The 16153-nt window shown below is 35.4% G+C and overlaps 1 protein-coding gene and 1 long non-coding RNA gene across 3 annotated transcripts in view; both read right to left on the bottom strand.

The window, feature by feature from the left end:
* The window catches only part of LOC121100290, a 28892-nt gene extending 26622 nt beyond the window's left edge, over nucleotides 1–2270 (bottom strand). Inside the window, exon 1 of the long non-coding RNA XR_005832049.1 lies at nucleotides 2241–2270. This is a non-coding gene — a long non-coding RNA (uncharacterized LOC121100290). The remainder of the gene's footprint in view (nucleotides 1–2240) is intronic.
* A 1069-nt stretch (nucleotides 2271–3339) lies between these two features.
* The window catches only part of MIPOL1 (mirror-image polydactyly 1), a 320903-nt gene continuing 308089 nt past the window's right edge, over nucleotides 3340–16153 (bottom strand). Inside the window, exons 13-14 of one of the 2 annotated variants that reach the window (XR_569429.2) lie at nucleotides 4438–4569; nucleotides 3340–3396 (exon numbers count right to left, since the gene is read on the bottom strand). Coding sequence is in view for 1 of the 2 variants with exons in the window: in XM_008693964.2 (XP_008692186.1) it covers nucleotides 4503–4569 (67 nt within the window). In the remaining variant the exon portion in view is untranslated. Of the gene's footprint in view, nucleotides 3397–3845; nucleotides 4570–16153 lie in introns of those variants that run through there. The other variant, XM_008693964.2, reaches the window with a different exon arrangement.

Raw genomic sequence — 16153 nt, 5'->3', positions numbered from 1 at the left:
ATTTGTTCAGGAAGTCAGACAAGTTTGATGGTGAACTTAATTGGTCTTCTTACTGCAATATATTTTATAGGCATATTCAGTCCAGGATCTTCAGGATTGTACCACTATAAATATGATTAAGATCAATATATAAGAACTGCATTGAAATGTGTAGGATTTGCAGTAGGGGATTTTATATGAATAAAAAGTAAATATATATTTTAGATATTTGAGTTAAAATTCATCTTTGTTAATAATCAGATAGTCAAGAAACTGGTGGCCCCTAAAGTACTAGTGTATTCCAAAACTATACTTAGGTAACAATAAAATAAGTATATTAAGTATAAAATAAGTATATTAACTATATTAAAATTTAGTATATTAAGATTTCTGCAAAGAACTATCAATGGTATACAGAATTTTAATGATTCTCAAAAATAAATATTCATCATTGTCCTCTTCTGTTTATGAAATCCTACATTAAAAATAACTCCAACCTCTATAAATTTAACTTAAAGTACATAATAAAAAAGAACAGAAAAAAACCTTTCAAAAAAGGTTATTCTAGTAAAAGGATTACAAAAAAGTTTGGTAACTTGAGAAGCTACTCTGGAACGTATGCTACTAGTTCAAATGTGCAAGCTCCAACTTAACAAATGTTTAAAATATTTGAGTTTTTAAAACAGTGCCAAAATAAACCACATCTTTTCTAGAGATGACATATTTAGCTAAGCATGAGCAATATAAATCTTTCAACCATTCCATGTATTTGTTTAAAAGCCTCAGAAACCACGTGCATTTCTAATAAAACATGAACAAAATACTGAAGTCACTGGAGCCTAACAGTGGAATTATAAATCAAATTTTTAAAAAGGAAAATGTATTTGTGTGTGTGTCAGTGTGTATACATCTAAGTATATAGATACATACATGTATATAGATCTGAATAGGTCGATAGATAGGTTAGTTGTAAATAATAGTTATCAACAACCAAATAACGTCTTGGGAAAAATCCGGGTTCCATGCAAACCATATGTGAGAAGGTAAAATGTGTAAGCCATGGTTATTTTATCATTATAATGACTCATTAATCATGAGTATTTGAAAATAGAAACTTAAAAAAATCTATGATCTTTAAAAATACTACATATAAAAATGCTTTTCTATGCAACTATATCCAATATTAAAACTAGATTTTTAATATTCTAACATTTTTGTGAAGTAAACTAATTCTATCAGTAAGTGACTGACAAGATTCTTCAGTTTATTTGAATAAGGATATATACAAAGGATCGCCTTTCTCATTGAATATTTTATCTAATAAAATATTTTAAATAATTTTAACATAATGACCGAGTTATAAAGGTAGAATTAAAATTTCTCATATATTCATAATTAGTAACTTTGCTATAACTGCTCATACCTTGCTTATAACCAATAACCTGCTTACAACTTGCCTATAATCAGTTCTATCTCTAACAGTTGCTCTAGGAGGTAAAGTAAGCCTTGAAATTCAGACCACCATTTGATAAAACTACACTGTTGGGTTTCAGCATCAGGCCCAATTAAAAAGAGTACAAAGCAACTCAAGGTTATTTTTTACTAACAATGAATTGTCACTCCTAACGAGTGAAACCTAAGGCAAAGTATGTGGCTACTAGGTGGTAATAATGTGATGCTATTTACCCATGCAGTTCACATTACTGTATTTCACTGAAAGAGATGCATATCATCTCGATTGTTAGCAAATTTATATGTATTATGTAGAAAAGAAATGGCACAATAACAAAAATTGCAAGAGTTAAATTTCTCAAATTTTTTTTCTTATAGAAAGGTTTAGAGAAATATGGCTGCATGGTTTAGTCATAAGACCTCAGTTGTAAGTCTTAGCCAGTCCTTTGCAAACTCCTAAGCCCCTCTGACTCTATTTCCTCATTTGTAAAATGTAACAATAACAATACTACTACAATTATCATCATTATTATGTGGTTGATATATATGTATATATAATTTACTATTACTACTATTATATGGTTGTTGATAGGATCAACTAAAAAATACAGATGTGAAAGGATTTTACAATAAATCATCAAATGTTACACATGTTTGAATTATCTTTTCTGCTTTTCTTCTGAACTACTTATTTTTACACAGTAAGTGAATTCTCATGTTACCGTAGGAATTAGACTTGATAATATTTAAGGCAAACTCAAAGCAACATCTCTGGGCAGCATGGAAAACTTCTGAAATTGCATTATTACCGAGTATGTGGAGAACTGATCTTCAGTGAGCTGGGCCATACCTTCATAGACAAAAAAAGACATAAAGACTGTTTGAAACATTGTTCGTGGGCATTTTTAAGTGCAAGAAATCAATTGGTAATTCCTGGCTGTAATACTTGGCATCTGTAATTTTGTACCCAACTCATTTTCAAGTGGATGTGATGTTTTGGTGGAGAACCCTATTTCACAATAGTAAACGTTAGAATTGTTATAAATTTAGCTTCATAATATGCAAAAGTTCTGGACATTAATTACAGGAACTGGTTGCTCTAATCTGATCAGTTAGGGACAGAAAGATGTTTGGAAACTGCAGAATGTCTTTATGCTCACAGTGCGTTTTATAAAACCCCAAGCAAAATAATGCAAGAAAGATCTGTCTCTTCCTCAGGACTAAATGGAAAATTCAAGTTTACTTGTGATTTATTTGAAGAAGATTCAGGACTGGACTATTTTGTGACAAGAACTGCTCCTCTTTACTTACCTGCAAGACTTGAAAGGCTCTGTTCTTCACAGAGGGAGCTGCCACGTGTTGCAATTAGAGCACAGACAGAAGACTCCATGCATGACCAAATTATTTCAGATTTCTCTATTTATATAGTCACTGGCCTATGAAAGCCTATAATTCTCTTTAGGGCTGTAGAGGAAATCCAGTTAGCTTATTTCTAACCCCTGTTGTTCCTTATTTTCTAACTGTAATAGTTTAAAGAAAAATTAAAAGCAGGCAACGTGAGGAAATTCTAAATTGAACTCAATGGGATGGTTTAACTGCCAGTTAATTTAATAAATTTAATGGGAAGAAATTGAGTCTGTTAACATTATGATTCTTTTGTCAGTCTGTGATAAAGCACCTTACATTTTCCTGCAGAGTAAAATAAATAAATAAATAAAAAATAAAAAACCACAAGAATAATCTCCATTGGTGTGTGAAAAAATGGTGCAATAAATTGTCCTGTTCTTGTCCCCAAAACAAACAATGGTAAATAACTTAGCTCAGTCTTAAAGATAAATTAAAATACTGTGTGGGCTTAGAAAAATTTTCACTTTCCTAGAAAATTTTCACTAATTCAATCTCTACTTGCCTATTTCATCCTGTTCCAGTCATAGTCATCTTCTACTGGCCTCTCATCTATTCAATCTAAAAAAAAAGAAGAAATTTTTCCTATAGCCAAATACATAAACCTTAGTTTTTTATTCATAATTTCATATGATCAGAAGTGACTGCTATGCCATAACTATTTCAAATTATCTTTTAAATAAAAGACAGAGTAGGTAACCAAACCAATTTGCCAGTTTTTTTTCCATGTACTTATATTTTTACATTGTAATTTTATTATCTATTGGGTTCCCCTCCTCCACAACAAAAATTCAAGTGATAGTCTAGGTACAGATAATCAAAAATAACACCTAACATGTTTGATGGCCTCTTGCCTTTTAGAGTCATGCTGGCACATACTAATTTTCACGCCAAAGGTGTCCCAGCCTATGAGACAGACTTGGCAATTTCTATAGCTTAAATAGAGTTCAGACAAATATTCAGTCAGAACATTAAAAAATGCTGACAATATGAATTTAAAAGTACACATGAACGATATCCTCTTTTTTATTGAAGACAGTTTGCATTATTTGTAGTGAAACAAAAAACATGCGTTGATTAATGTAATTTTAAAATATCAAACTCTTATTAGAGCAAAGTATACATTTAATTCTTGGTATTTATACTTAATATTCTTTAATACTAACAAAGATTATGTGTATGCATTGGAGGAAGACTATACACTTTCATGTCTGAGCTCCTCTCATCAGTGAAGAAATAAATTCTACACTGAAAAATGCATGTATTTGAAGTTTTGACCTAACACAGTGGATTAAGGTTTAGACAATATTTACTTTGCTGCATTTTGATTCAGAAAGGGCCATATGTGAAGATATGACCTATAATGGTCTCTCGGTAAAAAGATTTATATTCAATACATGGAGACAGAAAATAGTTACAAAATAAGCCGCAACTTTATAGCTACTCATTGGTAAAAGTCTGTAGTTAATACATTTGGATAAATAACTCAAGTCAGCAGCAAAGTGGTTAAACATTTGTGATTTGATTTTATCTCAGCTTGGAATGTGGTTGGAGTGTCCCACTTCTAACAACTGTTTGCTAAGTTAAGGCTTTAGTGTTTACACAGTGTTGAATGAAGCAGCCTGGTCACCAGATGTGATTGCTTCCCCAGACTGTCGTTTTTTCAGTCAGATCACTGTCCTCATGGTCCCTGTTCCAACCTTCTTCCTCAGGACGTCCACCAGCCTTTCCAACCTAAGATGCGGGCAGGAGGGCGGGAAGGGGGAAGAAAAAAAAGAGAATACAAAAAGTGCAGTTATTATCAGGAATGTTTTGGCTGAAAAAGAACAGTATTTGCCTGTGACCAAGCAGTGCTGGTAGTCATGTTAAGAGACAAAGCATTACTGTCAGCAAGACACACTGGTGCAGAGTGCCAAGTATCTGAGGTTAAAAAAACAGTAACAACACAAACTTTAACCCAGATCTTCAGATTATGTCAGCTTTAAATGCTACATGAAAAATATAACATACTTATTTCAGTACATTTACCTGCTTGCATTAAGGCTGTGAATGAGTCATTTACTATGAAATGAGAAGATGGCACATGAAATGCAGAGCAGTTTCAGACTGATTTTTAACTAAGAAGTACATATTTCAATACAGAAATACCATCGCTATTACACCTGTTACTTAGCTACATAAGTGACACACTGGTATGTTACACGATTCCGACATGTTACATTTCTTCCTTCCTCATGAAGTCAGCTGATGAAAATAATTAGGAATTAGCTAGCTAGAAAAAACTTCACATTTTAGTGGCATGAAAATCATTTAAATATACACAAATGATTTGATGCTAGTAAAACCAGACTTTCTGTACTACATTTAAAAAGAAGTTTCTATTTTGAGTAATATAAACAGGTTAGCAATGATTCTATAGTTTCTAGTCAAAGATAAGTGATTTTTTTTAGTTGATTAAAAACTCACCAATTATACCGAAAATAAAGTCAAAAGTTCAGAAGTCCATTCTGTAGTGTTCTTAGGCTACTCTATGGGTGAATGAGGACATTCATTCGGATCAGTGAGATTTTGCTTTACAAGAGATGATGGAATCAGACCATTAATTTTTTTCCTTTTATTATTATTATTTTTTTACTGAAAACATAAAACCTCAACAAAAAATCCCATTTGATGTTACACACAGAAAAATCTTCCAGTTTTCATATACACAATCTTCCTCCTCAAAGACTGGTGAGCGACAGTCTAGTCTGCTCTAGCTTGCCTCATTTATATGGATCCATGCATGAGGGTCCTTTGCAAATAAACACAGCACAGAGCTAGACACTAAAGGAATGAGGGTATTCTTAATGTCATACACTTTGGTTTACATGGCTAATAAGCTGCATGCAACACTGAAAGCTAGCTCACGTTTATTGGATGATTCAACGTATACTTAGTTCTGTTAACAGAAAACAAGAGGATGAAACAAAATAATCCAATGCATCAAAAATCTTTCCTTTGAGAAATGTTAGTAATTAGAGTAAAAAGGTAAATCTTACCTAAGTTTATTATTACAAATTTCTCAAGTGTAAAAAATTATACAAAAGTATTACGCGTCCACTAAAACAGCTTCAGACTACTGAATGAGAAGATTCACTGGACAATTCACGGTGTTCACAGGCCGATCTGTATTAGCTGGATTTTCCCTAGTGATAAAAACTAGTGCTATCTTATATACCCTCTAAATGATGACTTATAGGATTACATAAAGTCTTTAAGACAAAGTTCCACTAACCTAAATTTTGGAGGAGGGGCAAGAAAAATACCAGTATGCAAATTTAAATGTATTTTAAATATATGATAGTAACCTCAATTAACTGTTAAAAAAGGACTTCTAGTGGAAATATTGACAGGTCATTTAACAGCATTTTTTGGCATACATTGTAAAAAAGCCAGAAAATATTACTTTCAAGTTGGTTAGTTTTATCCCTCCACCATGATATTCATTAATACTACTATCAAAAAAAACCTTCTTCATAATGTCAAAGAAGCTGGACTCTGCAGAGTTACTATTACTATGAATTCAGAATCAATGGAACCCCCAATTACTGAGATGAATTGGTGTTGTGCCTCTTTTGACTTCTCCTTTATTAATAGGCTCATCTACTTTAGTCTCCTTTTTATACATTAGGACATATTTCCATTAGAACTCTTACATCTTGCTAAGATAAAAGGTTAGAAGGAAATATTTAAATATCACATCTTGCGCTGTCTTTACTACGTTTCAACAATTACTAGATCAACCACATTCTCGGTTTATCCAGGTTGAATGATGTATGAAAATTTGATCTCAGAAATGAAAAAAATGTCAATTACTTAGTTCTGTAAAAGCTCACTGACTTCTGAAACACAATGAAGCACCTATTCCTTCCTGTAAGGAATGGAATACACCTGCCAAACATGGACAGTGCCAACAGGAAGGTAGCTGTGTACGTCTGTTGAAGCACCTTGCAGGATTTGCCTGCAGGCTATTCTTTACTCTCCAAATCAACAATAGCCTTTAAAAAATTATGTAGCTTACTAAATTGGGTTCCAATTGCTTTACATGTTACTCAACGATAGTTTCCCAAGGGCTTCGTGAAATAAAAGGGTTAGAACTAGGATTAGGATTTCTCCATTTTAAATATGAAGAAACTGAAGCACAGACAAGTAAACCCTTATACGAGGCCTGCGGTAAAACGGTAACACATCTGGGCCTGGTTTCCTTGTTCATAGCTCAGAGCTACTTCCATGAGGGCTTGGGTCACTAAGAGAGCCATGGGTTTCAGACTATAGGTTGATGGATTATTTGGCTTCATTAAAAATTTTCTCAAGTTCTTACTGAAGTCAAATTGGGAAAGTATTTGTCGGTATATTTCACCGACATTTAGTAACACATTAAGAAAGTAAATTAATGACAGTGCACGTAATTAGGACATAATAGTTGCAAACTACTACTTGCTATAGTATGATTTCTATATAAACTTGAAAAAAATCTTAAAGCTATATTTTAGATAGAAAACTTATTTTCTCAATTAACATTATTTTTATATTTTCTATGTATTTAGATAATATATATGTACTACAATGGAATACATACTCTTCTATCAGGTAGATGAACATAGTTATTTATTAATTTTCCTAACCAATGTACTTTTATTTTTCACTTGATAATATTGTGATATATTTTAAATGGTAATTCTTTTTTTTTTTTTTAAAGATTTTATTTATTTGAGAGAGAGAGAGAGAGGAGAGAGAGAGAGCATGAGGGAGGAAGGGTCAGGGGGAGAAGCAGACTCCCTGCTGAGCAGGGAGCCCAATGTGGGACTCGATTCTGGGACTCCAGGATCATGACCTGAGCTGAAGGCATTCACTTAACCAACTGAGCCACCCAGGTGCCCCAAAATGGTAATTCTTTTTTAAAAAATTAATTTTTTTCTTAAAATTAATTAATTAAAAAAATTTTAAGAGATTGCAAGAGTGGGGTGGGGGAGGGGCAGAGGAAGAGGGAGACAGAGAATCTCAAGCAAGTTCCAGACCCAGTGTGGAGCCTGATGGGACTTGATCTCGCCACCCTGAGATGATGACCTGAGCCAAAATCAAGAGTGGGATGCTTAACTGAGCCACCCAGGTGCCCCAAACGGTAAGTAATTCTTAATACTGACTATGTGCCAGGAATTGTGAGAAGTAAATTAGGCACACACTTAATTTTCATGATAACTCCATGGAGTAGACATCACTGGCTGACAAAACCAAAATATATAGACAGTAATTTGATCAGAGCCCAGCTGCTAGTGAGTTTTGGTGCTAGGACATGATACTGAGTCTAATTATCACTTCCCTGATCTCTCTGATGTGCTATACTACTTCCAAAAGCACTACAACTTTTAAGGCGTATTTCTAAATTTTGGTGGGCTTGAATTAAGCTTACTCTGTGTGTGTGTGTGTGTGTGTGTGTATTTTTTTGCAACAGAAAGGAGTGAAAACAGAACGAATTCCTCATCACCAACAGAATTGTACTGAAGTAAAAATCTCACTCATTTTTGAGAGTAATTTTTGTATCTGTTAATGTGAGAATGGAAATTCTTATTGGCTTGACAATTTTTACTCTGGAAAAATTATTCCTTCTATTTTAGGCAATGAAGTTATCCCATCGAACATATTTGGCTTAAAATTTTTTTTGTTCAAGGAGTAAGAAACAGGGAAATTCAAGAGAGATGCATAACAACCTCTATCCAGCAGAGAAGATAGAAAAACCACTTGAAATGCTTCACGTAGGGTTTGCCATTAGTATCAAAGATCTTGCCTGCTTTCATCCATGGCAGCAGGGCGAGAAAAAGACTTTAAATGTAATTTTTTTTTTTTTTAGGATTATGACTGTTTTTCCTCTGCTGGTCTTTTTAATGTGGATTTATTTTATCACCTTTTTCTTTATGCTATCCATACTTTCCTCAAAAAATGTTGTTTCCTTGATTCCACCTACATGCTTATTACTTCCAAATACAAAGCCTCCGTCCCCAAACTCCCTTCTGAGCTTCAGACTCACATACCCAACGCTTATTGCACGGGCATATGATACTTAGCTTATCTAAAATGAAATTAATTTTGCCTCCCATGCATGTTTCAGTATTTATCTTTTTTTTAAAAGATTTTATTTATTTGAGAGAGAGAGAATGAGAGAGAGAGAGAGAGAGAGCATGAGAGGGGGAGGTCAGAGGGAGAAGCAGAGTCCCCACAGAGCAGGGAACCCAATGTGGGATTCGATCCTGGGACTCCAGGATCATGACCTGAGCTGAAGGCATACCCTTAACTGACTGAGCCACCCAGGCACCCTCAGTATTTATCTTGATTAATGTTGTCATTCATGAAGTCGAAAAATTTTGTCTTATTTATTTATCTATCTATCTATCTCATTTCAGTGTGAACCTGTGAAAACTTTGTGATGAAACCACTAATGCAAACAGTGGGAAGCAATGAATGGGTTTTAACTCATCTAGTAACATCATTTGCACTTTAGAAAGATTACACCGAATGCAAGAGTGTAGGGATGGGATGGAGGCAGGTTAGCCTATAGGTAGAAAGCCCAGAGAGTTCCTTATTAAAATAACCCTAGTGAGCACAACACACGAATGTATTGAAGGCCATACAACTGTACACTTAAAAATGGTTTAATTGGTAAAATTTTATGTTATGAAGCCTTGCCATAATAAAAAATATCCTAGTTAGACTTGAAGGCTTGAACTATAACAGCAGCAGTGCAAATGGGAAGAAGATAAGTCTGAAAGATATCTAGGATACGGAATCCAAAGGACGTAGTGACTTTAGAGGGTAGGGTGGGGAGAGATGGGGTGGGCAAGGATTTCTCTTGGGTATCTGATTTTGGTGACTAGATGGATAGAGGTCACCAAGATGGTGTAGAGGAAGTTTAGAAGAATTTGTTGGGTGTGTGTGTGTGTGTGTGTATGAATTCAGCTTAGTACATATAAATTTGAGGTGTTGGTGGGACATATAAGTGGGAATGTTAAGTAGATACCTGGATGTAAGAGTCTGTATTACAGACAAAATTCTAGGTTTATGATACAGATTTCATTTCAGTTCCATCTATTTGGAACCGAGTTTGGTAACTCCTATGTACCAGGTATTGTTCTAGGCATCGATTATTCAAAAAACGGCATGGTCCCTGCTTATAAGGAACAGTAAGGTGGGGAAGTAGATCTTTACATGGATAACTCAAGTAAGTTATTGGTAAATGCTGTAATAAAAGGATAAACACAAATATCAAACAGAACCTAGTTTGGGTAGGGGAGGAAAGGCATATAAATATAAAATCTTCCTGATTTTGTCTGAGTTAAGTACTGAAGAATAAGAAGGAAACAGACATCTTAAGAAGGGCAGGAGTGGAGCGGGGCAGGATGAGCATTCAAGACAGAGGAAATAATATCTGTGAAGGCACAGAGGTATGAAAAGCATGATATGGGTCAAGTCCTACCGGGAGTATGTTTTCTCAGGATCATGAAGTAAGAGGTGGAGAATGGTAGGAAATGAGGCTGAAGAGGTGGGCCTTGACTAGGTTGCTGTAAGTTGTAACTGAAGCCATGGGAGTAGATGGAAATGCTTAGAAAGAGAAATAAAAAGGAGAAGAGAGGTGGGAATAGGAAAGAAATCAAATGAAAACAAATATTTCAAGTTAAGAGATTGGCAAAAGAATTTGAGAAGACAGGTAAGTAAAAGATGAATCCAGAATAGGTATTGTTACAGAATCCAAAGAAGAGAATTTCACAAAGGCAGTGATCAATAGGGTTAAGAACTTAAGACCAAAGTGAAAAATGCCCATTTGATTTGGCAATTGGGAAAAATGACAACTTTCTGGGGCAGTTTTAGTGGCATGATGGAAGTAGGAGGAAACCTGAGAGGAATGTGAATATTGAAGGCTAGGGGCACCTGGGTGGCTCAATCAGTTAAAGCATCTGACTCTTGGTTTTGGCTCAGGTCATGAACTCAGGGTTGTGGGATAGAGCCCCATGTCAGGCTTGCACTCAGCATGGAATCTGCTTGGGATTCTCTCCTTCTTCCTCCTTCTCCCCCTCTCTGTGCTCGCAGTCGTGGTCTCTCTTCCTCTTTAATAAATAAACAGAATCTTAAAAAAACTGAAGGCTAAGTACATGCTGTTTTATAACAGCTCAGCTAGAAATTAAAGAGAAGTATAATTATAGGGGGATGTACCATTGAAGAAATTCTTAAAGAAATGTATGGCATGTGAATGTATTTGTGGACGATGGGAGTAAGACTAGAGGAAGACTCTAAAGTATAAGAGAAGAAGATGATACCTTTTTTAGTAGGGTCTCAGAGGATGGGATCATAAGTACGACTTACAGCATTATCTTAAAAAATATGACTGGACAACTTTTCTTGGAGACCAAGGGGAAAGAGGTGGGAGGAATACAGCTGTGGATAATTTAGGTATGGAGGAAGTTAACTGACAGAAGTTATGTCTGCTAGATTCAACTTTCCCCAGGGAGTAGGAGGCAGAGTTCTCTGCTGAAAGCATAGGGTAAAGTAAAAGCTAGAGGAAAATGCTGAAGTTTAATGTGACAAGAAAAGGAGGTGACTTAGAATATGTAAAAGAAATATTAGGTGAGATTGATGATCCGGCTACAGCTAGAGACTACAAATTAGTAGGAGATTCTATCATCATAGTAGTATGACTTTTGTTTTCCACATCAGGTCTATACCGTGGGGATAAATTTGGGGAGGACAAATAATAGAAGTAATTGAGAGTTTATGACTTAAAAGGCAAGACAATGGTATAAGCAGACTGTATCCTTGAGAGAAAGTGATTAAACCTAGAATTCAGATTGGGTAGAGAAGAAAGTGAGTCTGTAAGGGGTTATTAGTTCAGAAAAAAAAAATGAAAGGAGCAAGGGACCAGATGTCTTGATTTCTATTGAAGCTAAAAAGCAAGAGTAGTTGGAATAAGGCTGTGGTTATTGTGAAAGAGGCAACTTTGATCTTAGGATTTCAGATGTAGAAAATTCTGCCAACATCCATTGTAGCTGAAGTGGATAAGACGTAAAAGTCATTAGCATTCAAGAGACAAAAGAATAGTGCATATTACTGACACTGATATTGAAGTTTCTTAGCATGAATGCAGAAGTTGGGGTAGAGAGGAAAACACTGAATCAGATGCCTGAAATACATTTTAGGGGAATGGCACTGATCAGATCAGTAGATATCACTGAAAAGGAGAGATAGTGAGTGAGAAAGCTGGATGGTGTAAATCTTAAAGGAGGGAGGGTTTTTACATCAATGCAGAAGGTCTGAACATAGCAAAGGGGAACCAGAACTCTCCTTCCTAGTACTTGGGTATGGGAAAAAGACTGGTGTCTAGTGGGCTGCTTGGAAACAAGTGTCCTTGGTAAATTCAAGTTTCAGGTAGAATGTGTGTGAAACATTCAGTGTGGAAGTTGTGGATAGATGCAAGGTAGTAACAATGCAAAGAAGGTTCCAAAAAGCAGACTGAAAAGAGCTGAGATCAGAGGAATAAAGAAAAGGAGAGAAAGATGGGGAGGGAAAAAATCACAGAGCTATGAAAGAGAATAGTAATAGATGGAGTGCTCCCACTCTCCTGTGCATAAATTGTAAATGATGAAGTAAGAAGTTCTTGTTCTGTTTTAGCTACAAAATGTAACCGAGGAATACAGACTAAGATACACTGATGCTAATAAAAATGGACATATACACATATATTTATGAATATATAGAGACATGGCCATTTAAATATGGATCATCAATTTCATTCTTCTTCACAAAAGAATACATAAGAAATAAGTAAATATTATATGAGGAAAGAATGAAGTTGAGAAAAGACTGTACATTTGAAACACAATGAAGAAAGAGTTTGTAAGTGAAAAGGTCAGGGTAGGAGTAAGATAGGAGAGTGGGTTGACAAGTCATGGTGAAGAAGGTAGTAACAAGACTTGGTAGACAGTGGTAAAAATGGGGAATGGAATAAGAATTATACAGCCAAAAATCATTCCTTATTTTAATTGGAAACTGCCTCCTTGAATCTCCCACTCATCTACCTAAACCTACCCTTTAAATCGTTAGCCTACTTGATTTCCATATGAGGTATTGTGAAAATGTTAAGAGAGCTGTCATGTCTTTATGGTATTTTATTATTTACAATTCCAGTCTTCAAATGGCTGGTACCTTAAAGTTGGTAGACTGCTCACTATTATTCATATTTTTTGTGCATATTCTCTACTATGTCCAGTGTCTTAAAAATATTGCCCCTAGGGCACCTGGGTGGCCCAGTTGGTTGAATGTTCAACTCTTTGATTTCGGCTTGGGTAGTGATCTCAGGGTCATAGGATCAAGTCCCATGCCAGGCTCCACACTCAGCAGGGAGTCTGCTTGAGATTCTCTCTCTCTCTGTGTCCCCTCCCCCACACTCTTTCTCTCTAAAATAAACAAATAAATAAAGAAATAAATAAAATCTTAAAAAAAATTTGCCCTATATAATAATCCAGTTTAATCATTATAAAGGGAAGTGGGGCTGATATCTTCCTTGATTTAGACTTTTACTTCTATTTTAATGTTCCCATGTTTCACTATCAGCTTACACTAATACTCTAATACTGATACCAATATCACTAATACTTAGCCTGCTTTGCCTTCCACGCCAAGCCAAGTCTCTCCTATTTTGGACATACACAGTATTTCTTTTTCATTTATTGCTGCTTTACAATAAACCACACAAAACATGGTGGCTTAAAACAGCAGCTATTTAATTTTGTCAATTTGGGCTTGGAGCAGCTGGGCAATTCCGCTAGCCTTTCCTGGCATCACTCCTTCAGCTGTAGTCATCTGGGGTGGGGTGGTCATGTGCATGACAGGTGGTGCTGACTTCTGCTAGGACTCTCTCTTTCTGTGGTATCTCATCCTCAACCAGATAAGACTTATTTACCTAGTGAACACATCAGCAAGAGGGTAATACTGAAATCACTAAGGCCTCTTGAGGCCTTACTTGGTTTATTTTATTGGTTAAAGGGCTTAATTTGGGCTTTAACAGATACCCAAATAGGTCTACCTGATGATTTGTGGCATGGAAACAAGAGTTTCTGGGCTGTGATGATATTTGGCAAATACGATGAGTTTGTAGACCACTGCTTGCTTAAGTTGATATCATGCCTAGGATGGTCCACAGCATACGGCACTTACTCTATTTTTAAATTTAATTTTGAGGGTTGGTCTACCTGTGTTTCAACATTCAAGATATATTTACTAAAAAACTTCACTGAAAAGTCCATGAGTCATTCTCTATTAAAAGCAAATAACGAATTCCAAAATACCACCAACTTAACAACACTATGATGGTATTATGCATCCAAAAAAGATGCCATTTTTTTTTGAACAGGTTCACTATTAAATAAATGTGGATTTAGAAATAGATTTTTATAAAATTTAAGGCCTAAAACATTTTTGTATTCTTGTTAGCAAACTCAGTGTTAATAATAAATTGTGGTTAATTTGGAAATGGGCATAATTTATTTATCTGGAACAGAACATTATAAAATTAATAACTAAAATAAGATTTCAAATATAATTATACTGGAGAAAATGAGGGAAAAATTGATTCTGGCAGGAATGTAGAAAGCCAAAGTAATTATAACCAGGCAAATTTACTGAAGGAAAGAAGATACAGGACAATTATTTACTATATAAATTCATATAAAATATTTTGAAAAGGACATCACAAATATTTCATTATAAGTAGATAATAAATAGGAATTCTGAATGAGCACCTCTTTTAAGACTTTATCTATCTATCTATCTATCTATCAAGATTTATTTATTTATTTGAGAGAGAGAGCACACAGTGGGAGGGGGAGAAGCAGACTCACGGTTGCGCAGGGAGCCCAATGCAAGACTCAATCCCAAGACCCTGGAATCATGACCTGAGCCAAACGCAGACACTTAACTGACTGAGCCACCCAGGCGCCCCAAGATTTTAATTATAAAACAGGTTTAAAAGATATTTGTCTTTTTCTTAGAAAATATTACCAATGCAAATGATTAGGGAAACTTTTAAAAAGTCTCGACAAAAGATTGTGTTAAAAATCTTAGCCTGGGGGCACCTGGGTGACACAGTCAGATAAGGGCTGACTCTAGATTTGGGCTCAGGTCATGATCTCAGGGCTGTGGAACTGAGCTCAGCCTAGGGCTCTGGGCTCAGTGGGGAGTCTGCTTCTCTCTGGCTCCTTCTGCCCCTCCCCCCACTAACCCTCACCCTCACAACTAACTAACTAAATCTTTAAAGACAAAAATCTTAGCCTGGTTAACATGTCCTTGGTAAGTTTACATGGATATGCTATGACAATTAGAATCAAGCATTTGTCTCCCCTGTTAATCCTAAAATCTTTGAGATTAAGTAGAAATCAAAGAATGCATTTAAAAAGACTCTTACTACTGCCTTGATTCACTGTGTTCAGGTCTCTCCCAAAATTTTTTTTAGATTTTATTTATTTATTTGAGAGAGAGAGAGAGAGAGCTTGAGAGAGAGATCACAAGGCAGGGGAGGGGCAGAGGGAGAAGCAGACTCCTCACAGAGCAGGGAGCCCAATGCAGGACTCTGGGATCATGACCTGAGTGGAAGGCAGACGCTTAACCGACTGAGCCACCCAAGCATTGCCTACTGATGCATCTTCTGTGGGAGAAGCTTCAGGGTGAAAAATAAACAGGCACATGGCAAAAAAAACGAAAAGCAAATTGATAACAAGGTTAACCATTTTAATTACTTCATTAAAAACGCTTGATTTCTAAGAATTGAAACAGGGTATGATAGTGGTATATTGAAAAAGGATGCAGATTTGTGGGAAGATTCCTCTTCCTTTTCTTATTCTGGCTTTTGTGTTCTGTCCCAGCTCCCCAGCCTCTAGGACAACCCGTATGAACACCTGCTTAAGTTAATCTGAAAGTATACAGAAGTTCTTTATTTCTTTTAGACTGAAAGGGACTATCTGTTGATGTATCATTGTCCTATTTAAAATATCAGTTTCACTATTTCAGAGTGACTTCTGTTGAAAATTAAGAGTGATAAGTCGTTTCCTTCTAAGTGTTTTGAAAACTGCTCAATTATATTGTCCTTAAATTTTTTTTTCCTATGGAGAACTGATCCTTGGTTTCAAGATAAGGATACAGTAAATAGAAGTTTGAGGTTTAATCTCACTCGTGATATTATTAGGCTGCTAGGTAGTCACCGCTAATTTCTGGCAGCTTACAAACTGTATGTTATCAGACT

This window comes from Ursus maritimus, unplaced genomic scaffold (assembly GCF_017311325.1).
Source record: "Ursus maritimus isolate PB19 unplaced genomic scaffold, ASM1731132v1 scaffold_36, whole genome shotgun sequence".
In the NCBI taxonomy this organism is placed as follows: domain Eukaryota; kingdom Metazoa; phylum Chordata; class Mammalia; order Carnivora; family Ursidae; genus Ursus; species Ursus maritimus.
Note: the sequence above shows the minus strand (reverse complement) of the source record. Positions and strands in the feature narration are given on the sequence as shown.